Source organism: Sorex araneus, chromosome X (genome assembly GCF_027595985.1).
Source record: "Sorex araneus isolate mSorAra2 chromosome X, mSorAra2.pri, whole genome shotgun sequence".
Classification (NCBI taxonomy): domain Eukaryota; kingdom Metazoa; phylum Chordata; class Mammalia; order Eulipotyphla; family Soricidae; genus Sorex; species Sorex araneus.
The window spans coordinates 55,601,041-55,621,839 of NC_073313.1; the positions used below are offsets into that span (position 1 = coordinate 55,601,041).

General features: G+C 39.4%; 1 protein-coding gene across 1 annotated transcript; it reads left to right on the top strand.

The window, feature by feature from the left end:
• Positions 1-15,842: 15,842 nt before the first annotated feature.
• Positions 15,843-17,553, top strand: LOC101539418 (10 kDa heat shock protein, mitochondrial-like). Its single transcript, XM_055121084.1, has 2 exons — positions 15,843-15,851; positions 17,215-17,553. The coding sequence occupies exons 1-2, from the start codon at positions 15,843-15,845 to the stop codon at positions 17,551-17,553; spliced, it is 348 nt and encodes a 115-aa protein (XP_054977059.1).
• Positions 17,554-20,799: the final 3,246 nt, after the last annotated feature.

The window sequence follows — 20,799 nt, forward strand, 5'->3', positions numbered from 1 at the left end:
GTGCAGGGCCCAGTTTTGTCTTTGGGATGTAAATCCAAGTGCTTTTAGCCCAAGGAAGGTTTCAGTTTTGGTTTTGCATCTTCTTTCTGGAGGCCTAGATTACTGGCCTGCAGACACAAGGAAATAATGTTGCCTCAATGTTCTTCCTGTAACTTCTTTTGATGCTTTTGGTGATGTCACTATATTGAGCCCTTTAGAGGTACCATGATCAATAAAAGGAGGTCCAGGAGGCCCTCTGCCTTTGCTAAGAGCCAGAGAGAGCCTTAGTCCTCCAATTAAGACATTTCTTCCCAGTTCCTTATCTCAGTGCCTCTGATCACACGAATGTTCACGCAACACACAGTGACTCAATTAAAAAAAAGACGAAGGAATAAGTGCTGGTATATGTACACAATGGAGTACTATGTAATCTTAAGAAAAGATGAAAAATTGCTTTTAGCTACATCATGGATGGAGCTAGAGGTTAACTTGTTAAGGAAAATAAGTCAAATACCAGAATATTATATTCATTTGCATAAAAAATGAAAGGAAGGAATGGACAGTATCTAATGATCATAAACCCTTGGTCTTTGCCTACAGAATTGAGTTTACCAAATAGTGTGAGGAAAGGGAAGCACAGGAAGAGATGAAGAGACAGACTATCAGAGACACAGGGATAATTATGGTGGGTCTTTGGCACCCTGGTAATTCATTAAAAACAAAGCAAAAAAATGCTAACAATATTATAACCATAGTACCACACACTTTTTAAAAATGCAAGCAAGTAAAAGGAATGGTCAACATGCAAACATTAAACAAAGCCTCCACCAGTTACATTTTCCACCATCAATGTCAGCATTCCTCCCCGTCCCCGCTCCCACCCCTCCCCTGTTTCTATGGCAAACAGTTTCCCTCTTACTCTCTCTACTTATGGGCATTATGGTTTGGCAATAACTTTCTATTCTGTTTCTATGGGTTTAACTTTTTTTTTAAGAATTTTATTTTATTGAATCACCATGTGGAAAATTACAATGCTTTCAGGCTTAAGTCTCAGTTATACAATGCTGAAACAACCATCCCTTCACCAGTGCCCATATCCCACCACCAAAAAAAAAAAGTACACCTCCCATCCCGCCCCCCTACACTCCCCCCCTCCATGTAACTGATAAATTTCACTTTACTTTCTATCTACTTTGGTTACATTCAATATTTCAACACAAACCTCACTATTATTGTTAGGAGTACCCCACTAGTCAGACCTGTTGTGAAGAGATATGAGGTTTTGGATTTCTGTACTTTAGCAACTAAGTCCAGGGAGATTTCTTCCAGATATTGGATCATTGCAAGCTTGTAAACCCCATCTGTGATCATCATAATATGGTGGTCACCACGCCCTTCACCCCCGGCAAGGAAGAGGCAAGAGAGAGAGAGAAATACCTTTCCCCTCCTGGGCGGGCATGGGGCCGCGGCTTAGTTCTCAGTCTGGAGACATTCTGCGAGGAGCTGCCCATTCTGAAAAATTTAGCTGGTGTCTGGAGTCACGTTCGTGCAGCTGCGGAGAGGCCGCACACACGTGCTGCCCCCGGGATCACATCTTGGTGGCAGGAGGGGCCGGTGCCACCCACCTTCCCAAAAGCACCCTCGCGTCCTATTGCTGCAGTCGTAAATCCCATCTGTGGTCCTCATAATATGGCGGTCACAACGTCCTTCACCCCCGGCAAGGAAGAGGCAAGAGAGAGAAATACCTTTCCCCTCCTGGGCTGGCATCAGGCCGCGGCTTAGTTCTCAGTCTGGAGACATTCTGCGAGGAGCTGCCCGTGCCGAAAAATTTAGCTGGAGTCTGGAGTCACTTTCGTGCAGCTGCGGAGAGGCCGCACACACTTGCAGCCCCTGGGATCACATCTTGCAGGTTTAACTTTTTAAAGATTCCTAACATAAGGGATATCATCAGTATGTTTTTTTTGTCTTATTTTAGTTACCATAATGCCCACAGAGCCCATCCATGATATCACAAAAGGTGTGGTTTTCTTCTTTTTCATGGCTGAATAATATACCTGTTACTTCTTTATTTATTCATTAATAAATTAGTTTGTTTCTTCATCTTCACCTCTATAATAATTACTGCAGAAAATACACTAATGAAATAACCTCTTCCAGTATCAGGAAAGAGAAACAGTACAGTGAGTAAGGCACTTGCCTTGTACGTGGCTGACCCAGGTTCAATCCCTGGCATCACATATAGCTCTGCAAGGCTGCCAGAAGTGATTCTTGTGTTCAGAGCCATAAATATTACCTGAGCACAGCCAGGTATGGCCCTAACACAAGAAAAAATATTTCGGTTCCAGTTTTCATTCCCGTTGGATAGCTAAAGCAATCCTTGAGGAAAATGGAAGGCATCACTTTCCCCAACTTCAAAACTCTACTTCAATGAAGCAGTAAGCTGGTTTTGGAATAAAGACAAAGAGCATGGTATTGGAATAAAGACATACCTGCAGATCAATGGAATAGAGTTGAATATCCGGACACCGACCCTCAGATATATGATATACGATCACTTAGTCTTTGATAAAGTAGCAAGAAATGTGAAGTGGAGCAAGAAAAACCTCTTCAACAAGTGGTGTTGGGAAAACTGGATACCTACATACAAAAAACTGAACTCAGACCTCTGTCTAATACCTCTGGTATTCCAAGCACAAAAGTCAGATCAAAATGGATTAAATACCTCAATACCAGACCTAAATTATTAAGATACATGAAGGAAAATGTAAGCAGAATCTTCCATGACATTGAAGCTAAAGGAACTTCAAGGATGAACACTGCTGACCAAGCAAGCGGAAGCAAAGAGGGAACAAATGGGACTACATTAAACTAAGAAGCTTATTCCCTTCAAAAGAAATGGGGGCTAAGATACAAAGTAATCCCACAGACTGGGAAAAATTATTTATGCACTACTCATGGTAGCACTGCACTGTAGCACTGTCATCCTGTTGTTCATCGATTTACTCGAGCGGGCACCAGTAACGCCTCCATTTTGAGACCTGTTACTGTTTTTGGCATATCGAATACGCCACAGGGGCACTACTCATGGTAAAGGGTTAATATTCAATGTAAGGCACTGGTAGAACTTTACATGAAATAACATCTAACCCCAACGAAAAACTGGGAAAGGAAATGAACAGAATCTTACAGTTACAGAAGTCCAAGACTTTATTCATTTCTTCTAGGTTCTCTTGTTTCATAGCATACAGATTCTCAAATTAATCTCTGATGTGCCTTTGAATTTATGTGTTGTCTATTGTGCCTCTTTCACTTCAGATTCGGTTTATTAGGGTTCTATTCTCTCTCTTTCTCTGTCTCTCCCTTTGTGAGTCTTGCTAGTGGGTTATCGATATTGTTTATTATTTTAAAGAACCAGATTTTGCTTTAATTTATCTTTGAGATTGTATTTTGGATTCCAATTCATTATTTTTTTCTCTAAGTTTTATTATTTCTATACCCTGCCTGTGTTGGACTCCTTTGTTGGTCATTTTCCACTTTTTAAAGTTGTGCAGTCAAGTTTCTTTGGGCCCTTTCTTCCTTCCTGAAGAATGCTTGCATAGCAATGCTCTTTCCTCTTAATATCACTTTTACTGTATTCCACAAGTAGGTAGTGTTCTCATTCTCATTTGTTTCAATGAATCTTTTAATTTCCTCTTTTATTTCCTCTATGACTCTTTGGATGTTTAGTAATGAACTTTTAAATTTCCAAGTGTTTTAGTTGTTTCTCTATTTCCTTTTATAATTAACTTCTATTTTCAGTGCATCATGGTCTGAGAAGATAGTTGATATTATTTCTGTGCTCTTGACTTTGTGGAGATATGTTTTGTGTTCCAGCATGTAATCTACCTTTGAGAATGTTACATTAGCATTGGAGAAGAATACGCATTTGGATTTTTGAGGATGAAAAGATATATATAGAAGGAAATCAATAAAGATATATAGGTAAACACATAGATATAGATATATAGCAAACTCCTCTCATCTACTTGAAAGAAAATATTTCCTTACTGAGCTCTAATCTAGTTGATATATGAAGAGGTGAAAAAGTGGTGTTGCCACAGAGACTGGCCCACATCCCAAAAAACAAAAACAACCGGTGTTGGCATGGATGTGGGGAGAAAGGGACTCTTCTTCACTGCTGGTGGGAATGCCGACTGGTTCAGCCCTTTTGGAAAACAATATGGACGATTCTCAAAAAAATTAGAAACTGAGCTTCCATTTAACCCAGCAATACCACTCCTGGGAATATATCCCAAAGAGGCAAAAAGGTATAGTAGAGATGGCATCTGCATTTGTATGTTCATTGCAGCACTGTTTACAATAGCCAGAATCTGGAAAAAACCCGATTGACCAAGAACAGATGACTGGTTAAAGAAACTCTGGTACATCTACACAATGGAATACTATGTAGCTGTCAGAAAACATGAAGTCATGAAATTTGCATATAAGTGGATCAACATGGAAAGTATCATGTTGAGTGAAATGAGTCGGAAAGAAAGAGACAGACAGAGAAAGATTGCACTCATATGTGGAATATAATATAACTGAGAAGTACAAGTTTGCAGTGATGCAATTTCTGGCAGGTATTTCTCTGGACTTAGTTATTAAAATACTAAAATACAGAAACCCAAAACCGTGAGGCTGCTAGTGCAGTCACTTGAACTCCTATCTCTTCATTCTCAGCAATCGAAAACAAATTATCTAATGCTTCCTTTTCAGCAGGTCCGACTTTAGGGGGGAGAAATTCCAAATAATAATAGTGAGTTTTTTTGTTGAAATATTGAATGTAATCAAAGTAAAGTGAAAGTAAAGTGAAATTTATCGGTTACACAGGCGGGGTGGGGGGCTGGGGAGGTGGGGGGTTGGGGGGAGGTATACTGTGATTCTTGGTGGTGGAATATGTGCACTGATGAAGGGATGGGTGTTCGAGCATTGTATAACTGGGACTTAAACCTGAAAGCTTTGCAACTTTCCACATGGTGATTCAATAAAAGAATAAATTTTAAAAAAATGATGGTTTTGAGTCTATGGAGTTTCTGAGTTGTTTATCTGTGAAATTGTGTACTGTCCCTTAAAATCTGAATGAGTCTGACTGGGTAAAGTATTGTTGGTGATGTGTTCATTACATTGAGTTTTTACCACTATATATCACCATAGTTTTCAGGCTCAGAGGGTTTTGTTCTGCAAATCTGCTGTAACTATTAAGGATGCTCCTTTGTACATAATTTCCTTCTTTCATCTTGCTTCTTTTAGCATTGTATCTCTATCTATGTTTTTCATCATTCTGGTCTGAATATGTCTTGCAGTACTTTTATTTGGATTTCTTTTAGTTGCTACCCTTTAGGCCTCCTGGATCTGGATGCTTGCACTCTCTGACTCTGGGAACTTCTCAGCAACGATAGCTTTGGCTATTGTTTCATTGGGGTTTCCTTCTTGGACCTCTGTAGCCCCTGTGCTTCTTATGTTGTTCTTCTTCAATTCATCCCAATGTTCTGTCAGCTGTTTGTTTATTTTGAGTTTTTCTCCCTATCCATTGCTGTTGTCTGAAGGTTTTCTCCACCTCGTCCTGGAACTCACTGATTCTGTCCTAAGAAGCTGTTACTCTGCTGCTGAGGTCCCCAGTGAATTTTACATATTGCCTACCAAGTTTTACAGTTTTGCCATTTTTGTTTGTAGTTTCCTTGAGCTCCATTCGAAACAGTGCCTTTTCAGAGAGATTATATAGCTTATTATTACTGGATGAGTCTTCCAGCCTACCATCTTCACTCACTAAGCCTGGTGGAGTTCTGCATAGCTTTCCTGTTGTTACTTTTTCAATCTGGAGTTGTTTCTTTTGTGTTTTTGTACGACTAATTGGTTACAGCTATAATTTTTAAAATATGCTTACAATAAGTTACAGAAAGTTGAAGCAATGCTATGTGGCCTGAGGGGGTGGGGGTTGAAATCCTGATCTGGGTGAACTCTGATTTTGATTTGCATTTCTCTGATCATTAATGACTTTGACCATTTGTAAGTCTTCCTCTATAAATCTATCGCATTCAGTTTGCTTGTTCATTAAAAATATTAGATTTTAAATTTAAACACCATAATTTACAAAGTTGTTCATAATAGAGTTCTTTGAGGCATGCAATGTTACAACAATAATACCACCCCAAGTGTCCTCTTTCCTCCACTAATGCCTCCAGGTTCCTTGCCATCCCCCAGTATTCCTGTTGAGGTTTCATTTCATGGACATTTTGTTCTATATCCTTCTATACTCTTCTTCCTGGCAGAGTCTTATTTCATAGATTTGCTGTATACTTCACCCACACACATTATTTAAACACTGTGGTTTACAAAATTGTTTGTGATGATTTTTTACAGACATTCAATATGCTAGTACCAACCTACCAGCACTGTCACCTTCCCTCCATCATTGAATCCATTTTTCAAACCACCCTTCAAGTCTTACCCTATAGCAAGTCCACAATAATTTATTTTATATTGCTTGTTACCACTAAATTATTAACAGATTGATTAAAAATATTTCTGTAGAAAAATTGTGAGAATTGTTGTATCTCAGCATAGAGACACCAAGTTCTTTTCTGAAGGGTTTACTAAACTGTAGTTGCAAGTTAAGCCTTCTGTGTTAATGTTTTTGGTAGTCGAGATTGGTTGACTTCTACATTATATCCCATCCAATCTGGTGTCATACTATGGAAATATCAGTGATGTAGAATTTGGAGATGTCAGCTCCAGAAAATCCAGAAAATTTAATTGGGTAATCCAGCTGGAGTCATGGTTATGACTTTGGGGTGTGGGAGCGGCTGCCAGGGCTTTGGTAGGGTGGGAGCTAGTCCGCATACCTTCCAAGATCACCTTGGAGGTCTCAACCGTCAATGTGTATCTGAGAAATGTCTTGTAGCTAGTTGATGTCTTTTGAGAACTATTTATGAGTCTCTGGAACAAGACTGGTGGATGAGCCTATATGGTGTTGGTGGTACATGGGCTTGCTGTAAACTTTTTATCTTTCTGCTTTCAGTGTTCTGGCTCTATATTTCTATATTTGGATTTGTCATTTTGAGTACAATGTATTTTGTAGTTTTCCTGATTGACACTATTTTTGCTGGAACCTTCAGGCATCTTGGATCTTGGTGCCTATATTCCTCATTATCTATGATATCTTTAACTATTATTTCTTCATCACATTTGCTTTCCTGACTCTCAGGGATTCCAATTAGTCTTCTATCATTCTCTCTTGAACTCATCCCATTGTTCCCTGGTGTGCTGTTCATTATCCAGACTATTTTACCTCTTCCATTTTCTAGCAATTTTCTCTTTCTCATTTTGAAGGTCCTCAATCTTTTGCTCAGCTTCTGTTACTCGGCTATACTGAGCTCCTATAAACATTTTAATTATCACCTACTATGTTCTTCATTTCTCTCATTTCTGATTATAATAGTTTTTTAATTTTACATTTCAACTCTTACACTTTCTTGTGCTTTGCTGACTACATGTGCTATCATTTCTTTGAACTCATTGAACATACTCATGATGGTGTCCCTCAAGACATTGTCTGAGGACTTACTGGTGTTTATGTCTTCAATGTTACTGTTTTAACTCATTGAGCTTGGTGGGTGTCTATGTGTTTCTCCCATTGGTTTTCTAGTGTTCTTGTGATGGGTAGTAGGACTGAGTCTTTGTAGTTAGATGCTAAGGATGGGTTGCTCGATTCACTGCTCATCTTCACCAAATGACAGGAAGAAATACTGTAAGCATCATGTAATTTGTTGAGTAGTTTCTGCGTTAGAGCTGTGGTGTGGGCCCGATTGTATGGCAGAGATCAGGTGTTGAGGCTGCTGCAACCCACCTGGTAGGGGGAAGCTCTGCTTCCCATTATGGAATAGGCCCAGTAATGTCAACTGGGGGAGGCAAGTATCACCTGAAATGGCAGAGCAGCAAGCAGAAGCAAAAATATTAGATTGTTTTTTGCTTAATTGTATGTGTTCTTTGTGTATTTGGATAGGAAGTGACCCCTTACCAGCTATATGATTTTGTAAATATTTTCTATCAGTATATTCACCTTATATATTGTGAATGGCATTCTTTATTATGCAGAAGATGCTATCTTGATATAGTTCCACTTGTTTATTTTTTGCTTGTGCTATCAATTTTTTTTTAAATTGCAGGGACCAAAGAAAGAGTGAAAAAGGCAGAACACCTGCCTTGCTCTCAGCCAGTCCATGTTTGCTCCTCAGCACTCCATATGATCACAGAGCACTACCAGTAATGATTCCTGAATGCAAATCCAGGAGTAAATCCTGGCACCCATGTATGACTCAAAAACAAAAAATTCATTGCCATGACTGATATCAATGAATTCTCCTCCTATGTTTTCTTCTAGAAGTATTATGTGATAACATTGCTTTGTCCTTTCTGCCTTGCCATAGGGAGCTTAGGTTTATTGGGTTGCTCCCATCACAGTGCTCCCATTCCTCTATGTTTATTTGTAATCTCTTTCTTTGTGCTCTGCTTCCCCAACTGGTCAATCACCTTTATTTCCTAATCAGACCCTGTTAACTGGTAGATATTGCTTTTCTCTTCTCCTTAAGTCCTTTGCATAGTTAGTTCAGAGTAATATCCTTTTTGTATAGAAACAAGAAGACAATTAATGCTATGCTCTTGTAACTTGGGAATTAATTGACTCTGAATGATATTCACTCCTGGGCGTCTGTTCTCTCGACGAAAGCCCCAGTTGCCCTTACTTCCTAGCACCCCAAGAGCAGGGTCCAGACAAGGGACTGGATGAACTCACGGGCAAGCTGTGAGCTACCCTGGCATCGAAATGGGGCAGGTCAAAGTGCCATAATACTTAACTATAATTTAAGAGCATGGTCATGAACAAATTCTGTCATTATTCAAAAAGTAACGACTAGGTTAGAATCCTGCTAGGGTTATATCACTGTATAACTGTCAACCCGTTGTTCATCAATTTGCTCAAGTGGGCGCCAGTAACGTCTCCAGTCGTCCTAGGCCTGAGATTTTAGCAGCCTCTTTTTACTCATCCTTCCCAAAGGTGCCACATTGGAAGCTCTTTCAGGGTCAGGGGAATGAGACCCATCACTGATACTGTTTTTTTGCGTATTGAATATGCCACGGGGAGCTTGATGGGCTTTGCCATGCGGGCATGATACTTTCAGTCGCTTGCCAAATTCTCTAAGAGGGAGAACTAGACAATAAGAGAGAGCGCAGCCTCAAATGCGGCTGCACGCTTCCGGGAGCTTTATCTTATAGTCTCTGGGTCTTGGCAGTTGATGGGATTACACGACTCTGGGGTATAGATTTGTAATATTGTTTGAAACCAAGAAATATTAGTACTGTGTTTCTCTATTTCTTCACTGCACAGCTTCACCAAATGACAGGAAGAACAGGCCTTTCTAAAGATGTATGGATATTTGGGATCTTTTGTGGCTACATGTAAATTTCTAATTGACTTTTTTTGATTTCTGTGAAAAATGCCACTGGGGCTGGAGCAGTAGCACAGCGGGTAAGGAGTTTGCCTTGCAAGCGGCCGACCCGGGTTCAATTCCCAGCATCCCATATGGTCCCCTGAGCACCGCCAGGGGTGATTCCTGAGTGCAGAGCCAGAAGTAACCCCTGTGCATTGCCAGGAGTGACCCAAAAAGCAAAAACAAATGCCACTGGAATTTTGATAGAGATTGCACTGTGTCTGTGTATTGTTTGGGGTAGTACAGACATTTTAATAAGATCAGTTCTTCCAATTCTTGAGCATGTAATATCTTCCATTTATGTGTGCCATCTTTAATTTTTCTCTTCTATGTCTTACAGTTTTCAGTGCACAGATGTTTAACCTATCTAGTTAAACTTATTCCTAGGCATAATGTTTGATGCAATTGTAAATGGGGTTGTCTTATTAATATCCTTTTGTGGTAGTTCATTGTCAATATATATAAATACAACTTGGGGGGTTAATTATCTGTATGTTTGCATTGGTTATTATTTCATGTATGAGAGAAAACATCCCATTTCTTTCATTTTCTAATTTATTTTATGTTGCATAATCACCTCAAGTTTCACAGATGTTATCTCAAAAAACAAGAGTTCATCTTCTGAGGGAGGGGTGCTTACTCTTGGCTCTGCACTCAGGAATCATTCTTGACTGGCTCAGGGAACCATAGAGGGCCCAGGGACTTGAACCCAGGTCAGTTGCATGCAAGGCAAAGATCTTACCCATTACACTATCACTATGGCCCCTCACCTTATCTTAGTCATACTTCATTAAATATATATACCACAACTTTTTTGTCTGGGCATTCATTGATGAACATTTAGTTTTTGAAATGTCTTTTTAAATCTATAGTTCAATAGTAGCATTATTTATTCTTAGTGAAGTATCATTATTTAAAACAGTATTAAAGCCAGAGAGATATTACAACACATGAGGTACTTGCCTTGCAAGCAGCTGACCAGGATTCAGTCCCTGGCATTGTCTTTGGTTCTCTGAGTACCACTGGGAGTGATCTCTGAGCATAAAGTTAGCAGTACATGCTGAGCAGAGCCAGTGTAGCTAAAAAAATGTGTTTTAGGTATTTAATATGATGACACCAGCCCACTACAAAAGTGCTACTATCCACACACTCTTGTCCCCCAGTCCGTTCTTGTTATCCCCTTATCTGAGTTTAGTCTCAGTTCTGTACACCGAATCTCAGAGTTTCTTTTCACTGACCATTTTCTATACCCTTGCTTCTTTTTTATACTTCACATACAAATAAGATAATCCCATATTTGTCCTTCTCCTGAATCACTTCGCTTCATATGATACCCTCTAGTTGCATCCAAGTTGTAGCAAAATCCAAGATTTTCTCTTTTCTTTCTTTTATTTGGGGAGAGGGCGCTCTCCCAAGCAGTTCTCAGGGCGTTCATGGGACCCACTGACAATTCATAACCAACTGGCCTGCTTGGTCAGTACAAGGTCCCAAGGATGTGCTACTGATGCTGGTCCTGAAGTCTGAGGAAACCTGGATCACCCAGACAAAACTAGAAGCCTACAGAGACACACTAGGTAATGCTCAAGAGACCATATGTTGCCAGGAATTGAATCTTGGTCAGGTTCATACTAGGAATATGCCTTAACTGCTGTACTGTCTCCTAGTCCCAATTTCATCTTTTCTTATAGCTGAGTTGTTCTTTTTTTGAAACTTTCTAATTAATTTTAGTTGAACTATCCCTTCCCTTCTCCTTCCCTTTATTGTTATTGTTGATATTGTGGTGACTGGGGTTGCACACACGCTTGACTAAGGTGCTCACGTTTTCAACTATGATGCACACCAGAGGTCTGAGTCAGTGGTATTATTCACGCAACTTGGCCACGGTGCTCACTGAGTTTGCTCTCCTTTTGTTGTGGTGCTTGCACACATGACCATGGGGTCACACAAGTCCTGGTTGTGGTGCTTGCTAGGGGTTGCTGTGGGCTCACACACATACTCGCCATAGGTCATATTTCCTGGTCAAAGCACTTGTGCAACGTTTAGTTGAGTTCTTTGAGGTAGTCACACGTCTTTTTATAATACTCACACACACTTGTTTGTGGTGCAGCCATAAATTGCTTGTGGCACCAGGAATCACAGACAGCAGAGTTTCCAGGTTCAAACAGCATTGAGTTCCAGAGATTGTGCTGTCCTTCAGTGAGACACCAGGGATTTGAACTAGTGACTATACAATTGCAAGACAAATAGGTATTCAAGACCTGGTGCCATTCCTCATAATCCATACCACAATTTCTTTATCCACACATATGTTTTTCGGTACTAGGGTTGTTTACAGATCTTGATTTTAGTAAATAGAGCTGCAATGAACATAGGTGTGCATTTATCTTTTCAAATTAGTGCTTTTGTGTTCTTAGGATAGAAGCCAAGGAATAGAATTACTGAATCATACAGTAACTCTTAATTTCATTTTTTGAGACATCTCCATACTATTTTACAAAGGGGATGAACCAGATTACATCCCCCACCAAAAGTGAATGAGGAGTTCTTTTCTAATACATGCCTGTCAACACTGCTTATTTCTAGTCTATTTGATATAGGCCATTCTGATTGGTATGAGATGATATCTCAGTGTCATTTGGGTTTGCATTCATATAATAAATGATTATGGCACCTCTTCCTATATTTAGTTGTCATTGGTATATCTTCTTTGGAGCAGTATCTATTTAATTCTGTGCAGAAACTATTTAGTTTGATGTATTCCCATTTATTTTTACTTTTACTTTCTTTTCCAGTGGAGTTAAACCATAGAAGAAATTTCTGAAGTCAATATCATGGAGACTTCTGCACTTTTTCCTCAGTGAATTTCATGAAATCAGTTCTAACATTGAGTTATTTTTCTAGGTTTTATTTATTTATTTTTATTTTTAATTTTTTAAAATTTTTATTAGTGTATCACCGTGGGGTACAGTTACAAACTTATGAACTTTTCATGTTTGCATTTTGTTTGCATCCCTCCATCAATGCCCATTCTCCTCCACCAATGTTGCCAGTATCCCTCCCACCACCCCCACCCCAACCCCCACCACCCCACCCTGACTCTGCGGCAGGGCATTGCCTTTTGTTCTCTCTCCTGTTAGATGTTGTAGTTTGCAATAGAGGTATTGAGTGGCCATCATGTTAAGTCTATAGTCTACTTTCAGTATGCAGCTTTCAACCCGAGTGGGTCCTCCCAACATTCTCTACTACGTGTTCCCTTCTCTATCTCTGTTGCCTTTTCCACCAGCATATGAGGCCAGTTTCCAAGCTGTGGGGAAGACCTCCTGGTTCTTATCTCTACTACTCCTGGGTGTTAGTGTCCCATTCTGCTGCTTTATATTCCACATATGAGTGTGATCTTTCTATGCCTGTCTCTTTCTTTCTGACTCATTTCACTCAACATGATACTTTCCATGTTGATCCACCTATATACAAATTTCATGACTTCATCTTTTCTAACAGCTGCATAGTATTCTATTGTGTAGATGTACCAAAGTTTCTTTAACCATTCATCTGTTTTTGGGCACTCCGATTTTTTCCAGATTTTGGCTATTGTAAACAGTGCTGCAATGAACATACAAACGCAGATGTCATTTCTACTGTATCTTTTTGCCTTTCCGAGAAATATTCCCAGGAGTGGTATTGCTGGGTCGAATGGGAGCTCAATTTCTAATTTTTTGAGAATCGTCCATATTGTTTTCCAAAAGGGCTGAACCAGTCGGCATTCCCACCAGCAGTGAAAGAGAATACCTTTCTCCCCACATCTGTGCTAACACCAGTTGCTTTTGGTTTTTTGGATGTGGGCCAGTCTCTGTGGTGTGAGATGTTATCTCATTGTTGTATTGATCTGCATCTCCCTGATGATTAGTGATGTTGAGCATTTTCTCATGTGCCTCTGAGCCATTCAGATTTCTTCTTTGAGAAAGTTTCTGTTCATTTCATCACCCGAGTTTTTGATTGGGTTAGCAGTTTTCTTCTTGTGGAGTTCAACCAGTATTGATATCAAGTATATTCTTGATATCAACCCCTTATTGGATGGATATTGGGTAAATATCCTTTCCCATTCTGTAGACTGTCTTTCTATTTTGGTCACTGTTTCTTTTGACGTGCAGAAGCTTCTTAGTTTAAGATAGTTCCATTTATTTATCTCTGTTTTCACTTGCTTGGCCAGTGGCGTGTCATCTTTGAATATACCATTGGCTTCAATGTCGTGAAGGGTTTTGCCGACCTTGTCTTCAATGTACCTTAGGGATATTAAGGACACTCAGATAGGAAAGGAAGAAATCAAGCTCTCACTATTCGCAGATGATATGATACTATACCTAGAGAACCCTAAAACCTCTACCAAGAAACTCCTAGAAACAATAGACTCATATAGTAAAGTTTCAGGCTATAAAATCAATAACCAAAAGTCCATGGCTTTCCTATATGCAAATAATGAGAGAGAAGAAAGCGACATAATAAAAGCAATCCTGTTCACAATTGTGCCTCAAAATATCAAGTACCTCAGAATCAGCTTAACTAAGGAGGTAAAGGACTTGCATAAAGAAAACTACAGAACGCTATTTCAGGGAATGAAAGAGGAAACGAGGAAATGAAAAGATATCCTCTGCTCAGGATGGGAAGAATTAATATTGTCAAAATGGCAATACTCCCCAAAGCATTGTACAAAGTCAATGTGATCCCTATAAGTATACCCATGACATTCTTCAAAGAAATGGAGCAAACACTCCTGAAATTCATGTGGACCAATAAGCCCCCACGAATAGCTAAAGCAATTTTTGAGAAAAAGAAAATGGGAGGAATCAACCTCCCCAACTTCAAACTCTACTACAAAGCAGTAATTATTAAAACAGCATGGTACTGGAACAAAGGAAGAGCTGCAGACCAATGGAAGAGGGTGGAATATTCTGACACCCCCCCAAATATATGATCATCTCATCTTTGATAAGGGAGCAAGAAGTGTGAAGTGGAGCAAGGAAATCCTCTTTAACAAATTATCCTGGCAAAACTTGACAGCTACATACAAAAAAATGGGCTCAGATCTCCACCTATCACCAAAGTACAAAATTCAGATCAAAATGAATTAAAGACCTCAATCACATTGGGTTTTTTAATTCATTTTAAATTTAATTTTGTGTATGATGTGAGGTTGTGGCTTAGATACTTATTTACTTAGATACTTATTTCTTGCAATGTGGCTAACAGTTTTCCTTACACCATTTGTTGAAGAGTTTTTCTTTCCTCCACTTTATGTTCTTGGTTACTTTGTCATAAATTGTCCACATATATGAGAGTTTATTTTCTGGTTATCAACCAGATTATATTTCTGGTTATCATTTGTCTGAGGGTCTGCTTTTATTCCAGTGCCACTCTGTATTTATAAAATAGAGAATGAAATCCTTTCCATTGTTGTTCTTAAGGAATCTTATGGATAGTTGGGGAGTTTTATGGCTCTATACAAATAGTGGTATTCTTCTATGTATGTGAAGAATGCCATTGGATTTTTAATTGAATCTACACTGAATTTATATAATGCTTTGGGTGGATGGTTGTCCTAACAATGATAATTATTTCTGTTTATGAACATGGAATATTTTCCTATTTCCAGTGAGTTCTATTTATTTTCATATTGTTTTAGAGTTTTTACTAAATAATTGTTTTATCTCCTTTGTTAAGTTTATTTCTAGATACTTTATTTAAAGATAATTATAAATTATATAGTCATTTGCTGTTTTCCTCTTTTTCAGCATTCAACAGATTTCTTTGTATTGATTTTGTGCCTGCCACTTCACTGCATTGGTCTCTAATTTTCAGATATTTTTTGGCAGTCATTTGGGCTTTATATGTATAATATTATGTCATCTGTAAATAGAGTTAGTTTGACTTCTAGTTTTCTAATTTGAATCCTTTAATTTCTTTTTGTTATTTAATTGCTGACTGAGGCTAAGACTTCCCAAACTATGCTCAATTATAGTGGTAATATTGTATATCGAAGGAAAAAGGAGAGACAAAGAGAGAGAGGGAGAGGGAGGGAGATGAAGAAAAGTGCCTGCCATAAAGGCAGACTGGGGGGGTGGTGGAGGGAGAGAAATTGGAGACATTGATGGTGGGAAATGTGCACTGGTGAAGGGATGGGTGTTTGAACATTATGTGACTAAAACTCAATCATTAAAAACTTTGTCACTGTGTATCTCATGGTGATTCAATTAAAAAAATCAGAAGTAAAAAAACAGAGTGGACATCTTTGTTGTTCCTTATCTTAGAGGAAATTATTTCCATTTTTCATCATTGAGTATGATGTTGGATGTAGGTTTGTGGTTTATGGTTTTTACTATACTGAGTAATCCCCAATCATTGAGCTGTCTTTTAAATAATAGACAAGGTGTTGAATCTTGCCAAAAACTCTATCTGCATTTACTGATATGACCATATGATTTTTATTTTTCATTTCAGGAGTGTGGTGAATCACAATAATTGATTAATATATATTGTGCTATCTTTGAATTTTTGGAATACATCCCACTTGATCATGTTGTTGATTCTTTTAATGTATTGTTCAGTTCTGTTCACTATAATTTTTTGATGAATATCTTTGAATCTTTGTTTATCAGGGATACTGGGCTTACTTCTGGCTCCGTGAAAGAAAACATTCCAAGAAGTGTTAAGGGGACTGTATGCAGTGCCAGAGGACTAAACTCAGCTACAATCAAGGAAAGCATATCACCTGCTGTACTTTCTCTTCAGTCTATATTTCTAAAAATAGAACAGCTATTTGCTTCATTGAAATTTGGTATTTGTGTACATTTATGTGTGATCCTGGGGATAAAACCCAGGTCTATTTCATAAAATACAAGTGCTCTATCACTGAGCCGTATCCCTGGTCTCTGAACTTTTGCTTTGCCTTTGTCTTGGTACTACACCAATGATACTCAGGAGTTAGAACTTTTCGTTTTAAATACATTTATGTATCTCTGATTTCTTATCTTTGATTTTTAATTTCTTTTTGTTCTTAATATGGCACACATTTATGCCTCCTGTCACTGGGAGAAGACTGGCAGGAAAGAAAAAGAGCAATACCAATACTCAGCACACACTCAGCAATTCTCAGGAAGGCTAACTATATTCATCCTCAGTACAGTAAGAGCACAGCAAACACGAAGACATGTAGAAGCTTATCAAGATCAACCGTGTAAAAAATAACATGGATGGCTCACAGATAGGAAAGGAAGAAGTCAAGCTATCACTATTCACAGTAGACATGATAGTATACTTAGAGAACACTAAAGGCTCTACAGAAAAGCTCCTAGAAATAATAGGTTTGTATAGCAGAGTAGCACAATAAAAAATCAATACCAAATAGTCCACGGTCTTCCTATACATAAATAATGAAAAAGAAGACAGAGGTATTTTTTTAAATCCCATTCGCAATAGTGCCCCAGAAAAATAAGTACTTTGGGATCAGCTTAACTAAAGAGGTAAAGGACCTATACAAAGAAAACTACAAAACACTACTTCAAGAAATAAAAGAGGACACTAGGAAATGGAGGCACATCCCCTGCTCAAGGATTGGGAGGATTAACATCGTCAAAATGTTAATACTCCCCAAAGCATTGTACAGATTCAATGCAGTCCCTATAAGGATACCTTATGACATTTTTCAAAGAAATAGACAAAACACGGGAGTGAGGTAGTCAGCGTCATAGCAGGACAAGCATTTAGAAAATTTCTTCCACTCTTTGACCTGGTATTAGTTGAGAGGAGTGTGGCTGAAACTGTAACCAAAGGAGGCCTTATGCTTCCTGAGAAATCTCAAGGAAAGGTGTTGCAAGCCACGGTGGTTGCTGTTGGATTGGGCTCAAAAGGGAAGGGTGGAGAGATTCAACCAGTTAGTGTAAACGTTGGAGATAGAGTACTTCTAGCAGAATACGGAGGCACCAAAGTTGTTCTAGATTATAAAGATTATTTCTTGTTTAGAGATGGTGACATTATTGGAAAGTATGTAGATTGAAATACCACTATTGAAATGGCATCCCATGAAGCTGCCCATTCCACTGAAGTTCTGAAGTCTTTCATTATGTAAATAATTTCCATGTCTCTTATAATAAACTAGTGATATCCAAAAACAGAAATAGACAAAACACTCCTGAAATTCATATGGAGTAACAACGCCCCCATGAATAGCCAAAGCAATCCTTGGCAAAAGAAGATAAGCGGCACCACCTTCCCCAATCTCAAGCTGTACTACAAAGCGGTAGTAATTAAAAGAGCAGGATATTGGAATAGAAACAGATCTGCAGACCAATGGAGCAGAGTTGAATATTCTGACACAGCCTCAGAAGTATACGAACACTGAATCTTTGATAAAGGAGCAAGTGAAGTGCTGCAGAATACGGAAGTGAAGATAAAGGTGCAAATGTGAAGTGAAGATAAAGGAGCAAATGTGAAGTGAAGCAAGGAAAGCCTCTTCAATAAGTGGTGCTGGGAAAACTTGACAGCTACATGCAAAAGAATGAGCTCATACCTCTGCCTAAAGCCAAACACAAAAGTCAGATAAAAATGGGTTAAAGACCAGGGCTGGAGTCATAGCACAGCGGGTAAGGCGTTTGCCTTGCACGTGGCCGACCCGGCTTCAATTCCCAGCATCCCATATGGTACCCTGAGCACCGCCAGGAGTAATTCCTGAGTGCATGAGCCAGGAGTGACCCCTGTGCATCGCCGGGTGTGACCCAAAACCCCCCAAAAAATGGGTTAAAGACCTCAATATCAGACTGAATCCATAAGGCACATGGAGGAAATGTAGGCAGAACCCTTCATGACACTGAAGATAAAGGCAACTTTAAGGATGAAACACCACTGACCAAGCAATTGGAAACAAACATAAACAAATGGGAATACATTAAACCGAGAAGCTTGTGCACCTCAAAAGAAACAGCGACTAAAACACAGAAAGAGCCCATAGAATGGGAAAAAATAGTTACCCAATATCCATCAGATAGGGGCTTTATATCCAAGATATACAAGACAGTGGTAGAACTTTACAGGAAAAAAACTCTAACTCCATCAAAAATGGGGTGAAGAAATGAACACAAACTTCCACAAAAAAGAAATTCAAATGAACAAAAGACACATGGGGGAAAAATGCTTTACATAGCTAATCATCAGGGAGATACGAATCAAAACAACAATGAGGTATCATCTTACACTACAGAAACTGGCACACATTAATAAGAACAAGAACAACCAGTGCTGGCGAGGATGCTGGGAGAAAGGGACTCTCATTCATTGTTGGTGGGAATGCCAATTGGTCTAGCGTTTTTGGAAAACAACATGAATATTTCTCAAAAAACTAGAAATTGAGTTTCAATATGACCCAACAATAACACTCCTGGGAATATATCCCAGAGATGCAAAAAAGTATAGTAGAAATGATATCTGCACTTGTATGTTTATTGAAGCACAGTTTATAATAGCCTGGAAAAATCCCGAGTGCCCGAGAACAGATGGCTGGTTGAAGAAATTCTGGTACATCTATACAATGGAATACTATGCCATTATATAGTATTAGGAGATACTGTTAGGAGAGATGAAATCAGGAAATTCACATATAAGTGGATGGACATGGAGAGTATCATGCTAAGTGAAATTAGTCATAAAGCGAAGGACAGACATAGAATGGCTACACTCATCCGTGGAATGGAAAGTAGCATAATATGAAACTAACATCTAAAGACAGTAGAGATAAGGGCCAGGAGTATCACACCATGATTTGGAAGCCTACCCCACGTGCTGGGCGAAAAGGCAGTTGGGACAGAGAAGGAACCACTAAGTAAATGATGATTGGGAGGCTTGCCAAGGACCAAACAAAATGACCTCTTAGTATCTGTATTGCAAATCATAATGCCCAAAATTAGAGAGAGTAAGAGAGATTGTACCTGCCACAGAGGCAGGGAGTGGGGTAGGTTGGTAGTGGTGGGTGGGAAACTGGGAATGCACATCACCATTGGTGGAAAATATGCACTGGTGGAGGGTTGGATGCTCGAGCATTGTTTGACTGAAATGCAATCATGCAAGTTTGTAACTGTATCTCATGGTGATCCAATAAAACTTCTTAAATTAAAAAAACTAACATGGATGGCTCTACTAGTACCAACCATCTCCTTAAACTCAAAGAATGGCTTTAGTGACATCATGTTGATGATGACATTTAATCAGTTCAAAGGAACAATAGTGCAGGTAGTCAGCAAAACACAAGAAAGTATGACAGAATTAGAAAACTATAGTCAGAAGTGACAGAAATTAAGATTATGGAAATCAATATATACAAAATTCAATTTAGAAGGACTGGCATGCCGAGTGAGCAGTGACAATAAACTGGAAGGTCGCTTCTCGGCAAAGGTGCCCAAATGAGCACTTAGGCGAGAGGGGACACCTCTAGTTTTAGAAGTGTGTCAGAAATCGAACTATAACCCAGACCAGCACAAACGTGGGGCCCCTCCACCACAAGTAGAGAGGCAGTGGGGGGCGTGGCCTCTGGGGCAGCAGCCACTCACACATCCGCAAGCTAATTTCCCCCTTGATAGTGCATTGGATTCATATCTCAGCCTTTGTTACCTAACTTTTATGAGGGCAGCCTGACTACCCCAACCACGTTAGGCAATAGTTCACTAGCCTATTCCAATCAAAATACTCCCCAAAACTCACCAAAATAATGGTGAACACAAGAATCCGTACAAACCTAATATAAAAGAACACATCTGGGGGCTGGAGCAATAGCACAGCGTTTAGGGTGCTTGCCTTGCACGCGGCCAACCTGGGTTTGATTCCCAGCATCCCATCTGGTCCCCTGAGCACCGCCAGGAGTAATTCCTGAGTGCAGAGCCAGGAGTAATCCCTGTGCATCGAAGGGTGTGACCCAAAAAGAAAAAAAAACATACATCCCTGAAGCTACTGGAGAGGCCCCCACATAAGTCACACAGAAGCACCAAAGAGGAAGGCAACACCCTTGGTGGGGAAAGAGGAGAACAGCACCAGCTGATCTCATCCAGAGTCCTTCCTGGCAGTGAAAGAGGGACACTGATCATGAAATGGAGAGATCAACCTCCATACTACTACAGCAACATGGGGAAGCAGCGCAGATCGCTAGCATGAGGAGTGGATGAAGATAAGAGGCCTGAAGCCTCAGCAGAGAATACTAATATACACAATCTCTGTGATAAAGAATTCAGAGATGAAATGTTGAGGATGTTCAATGAGC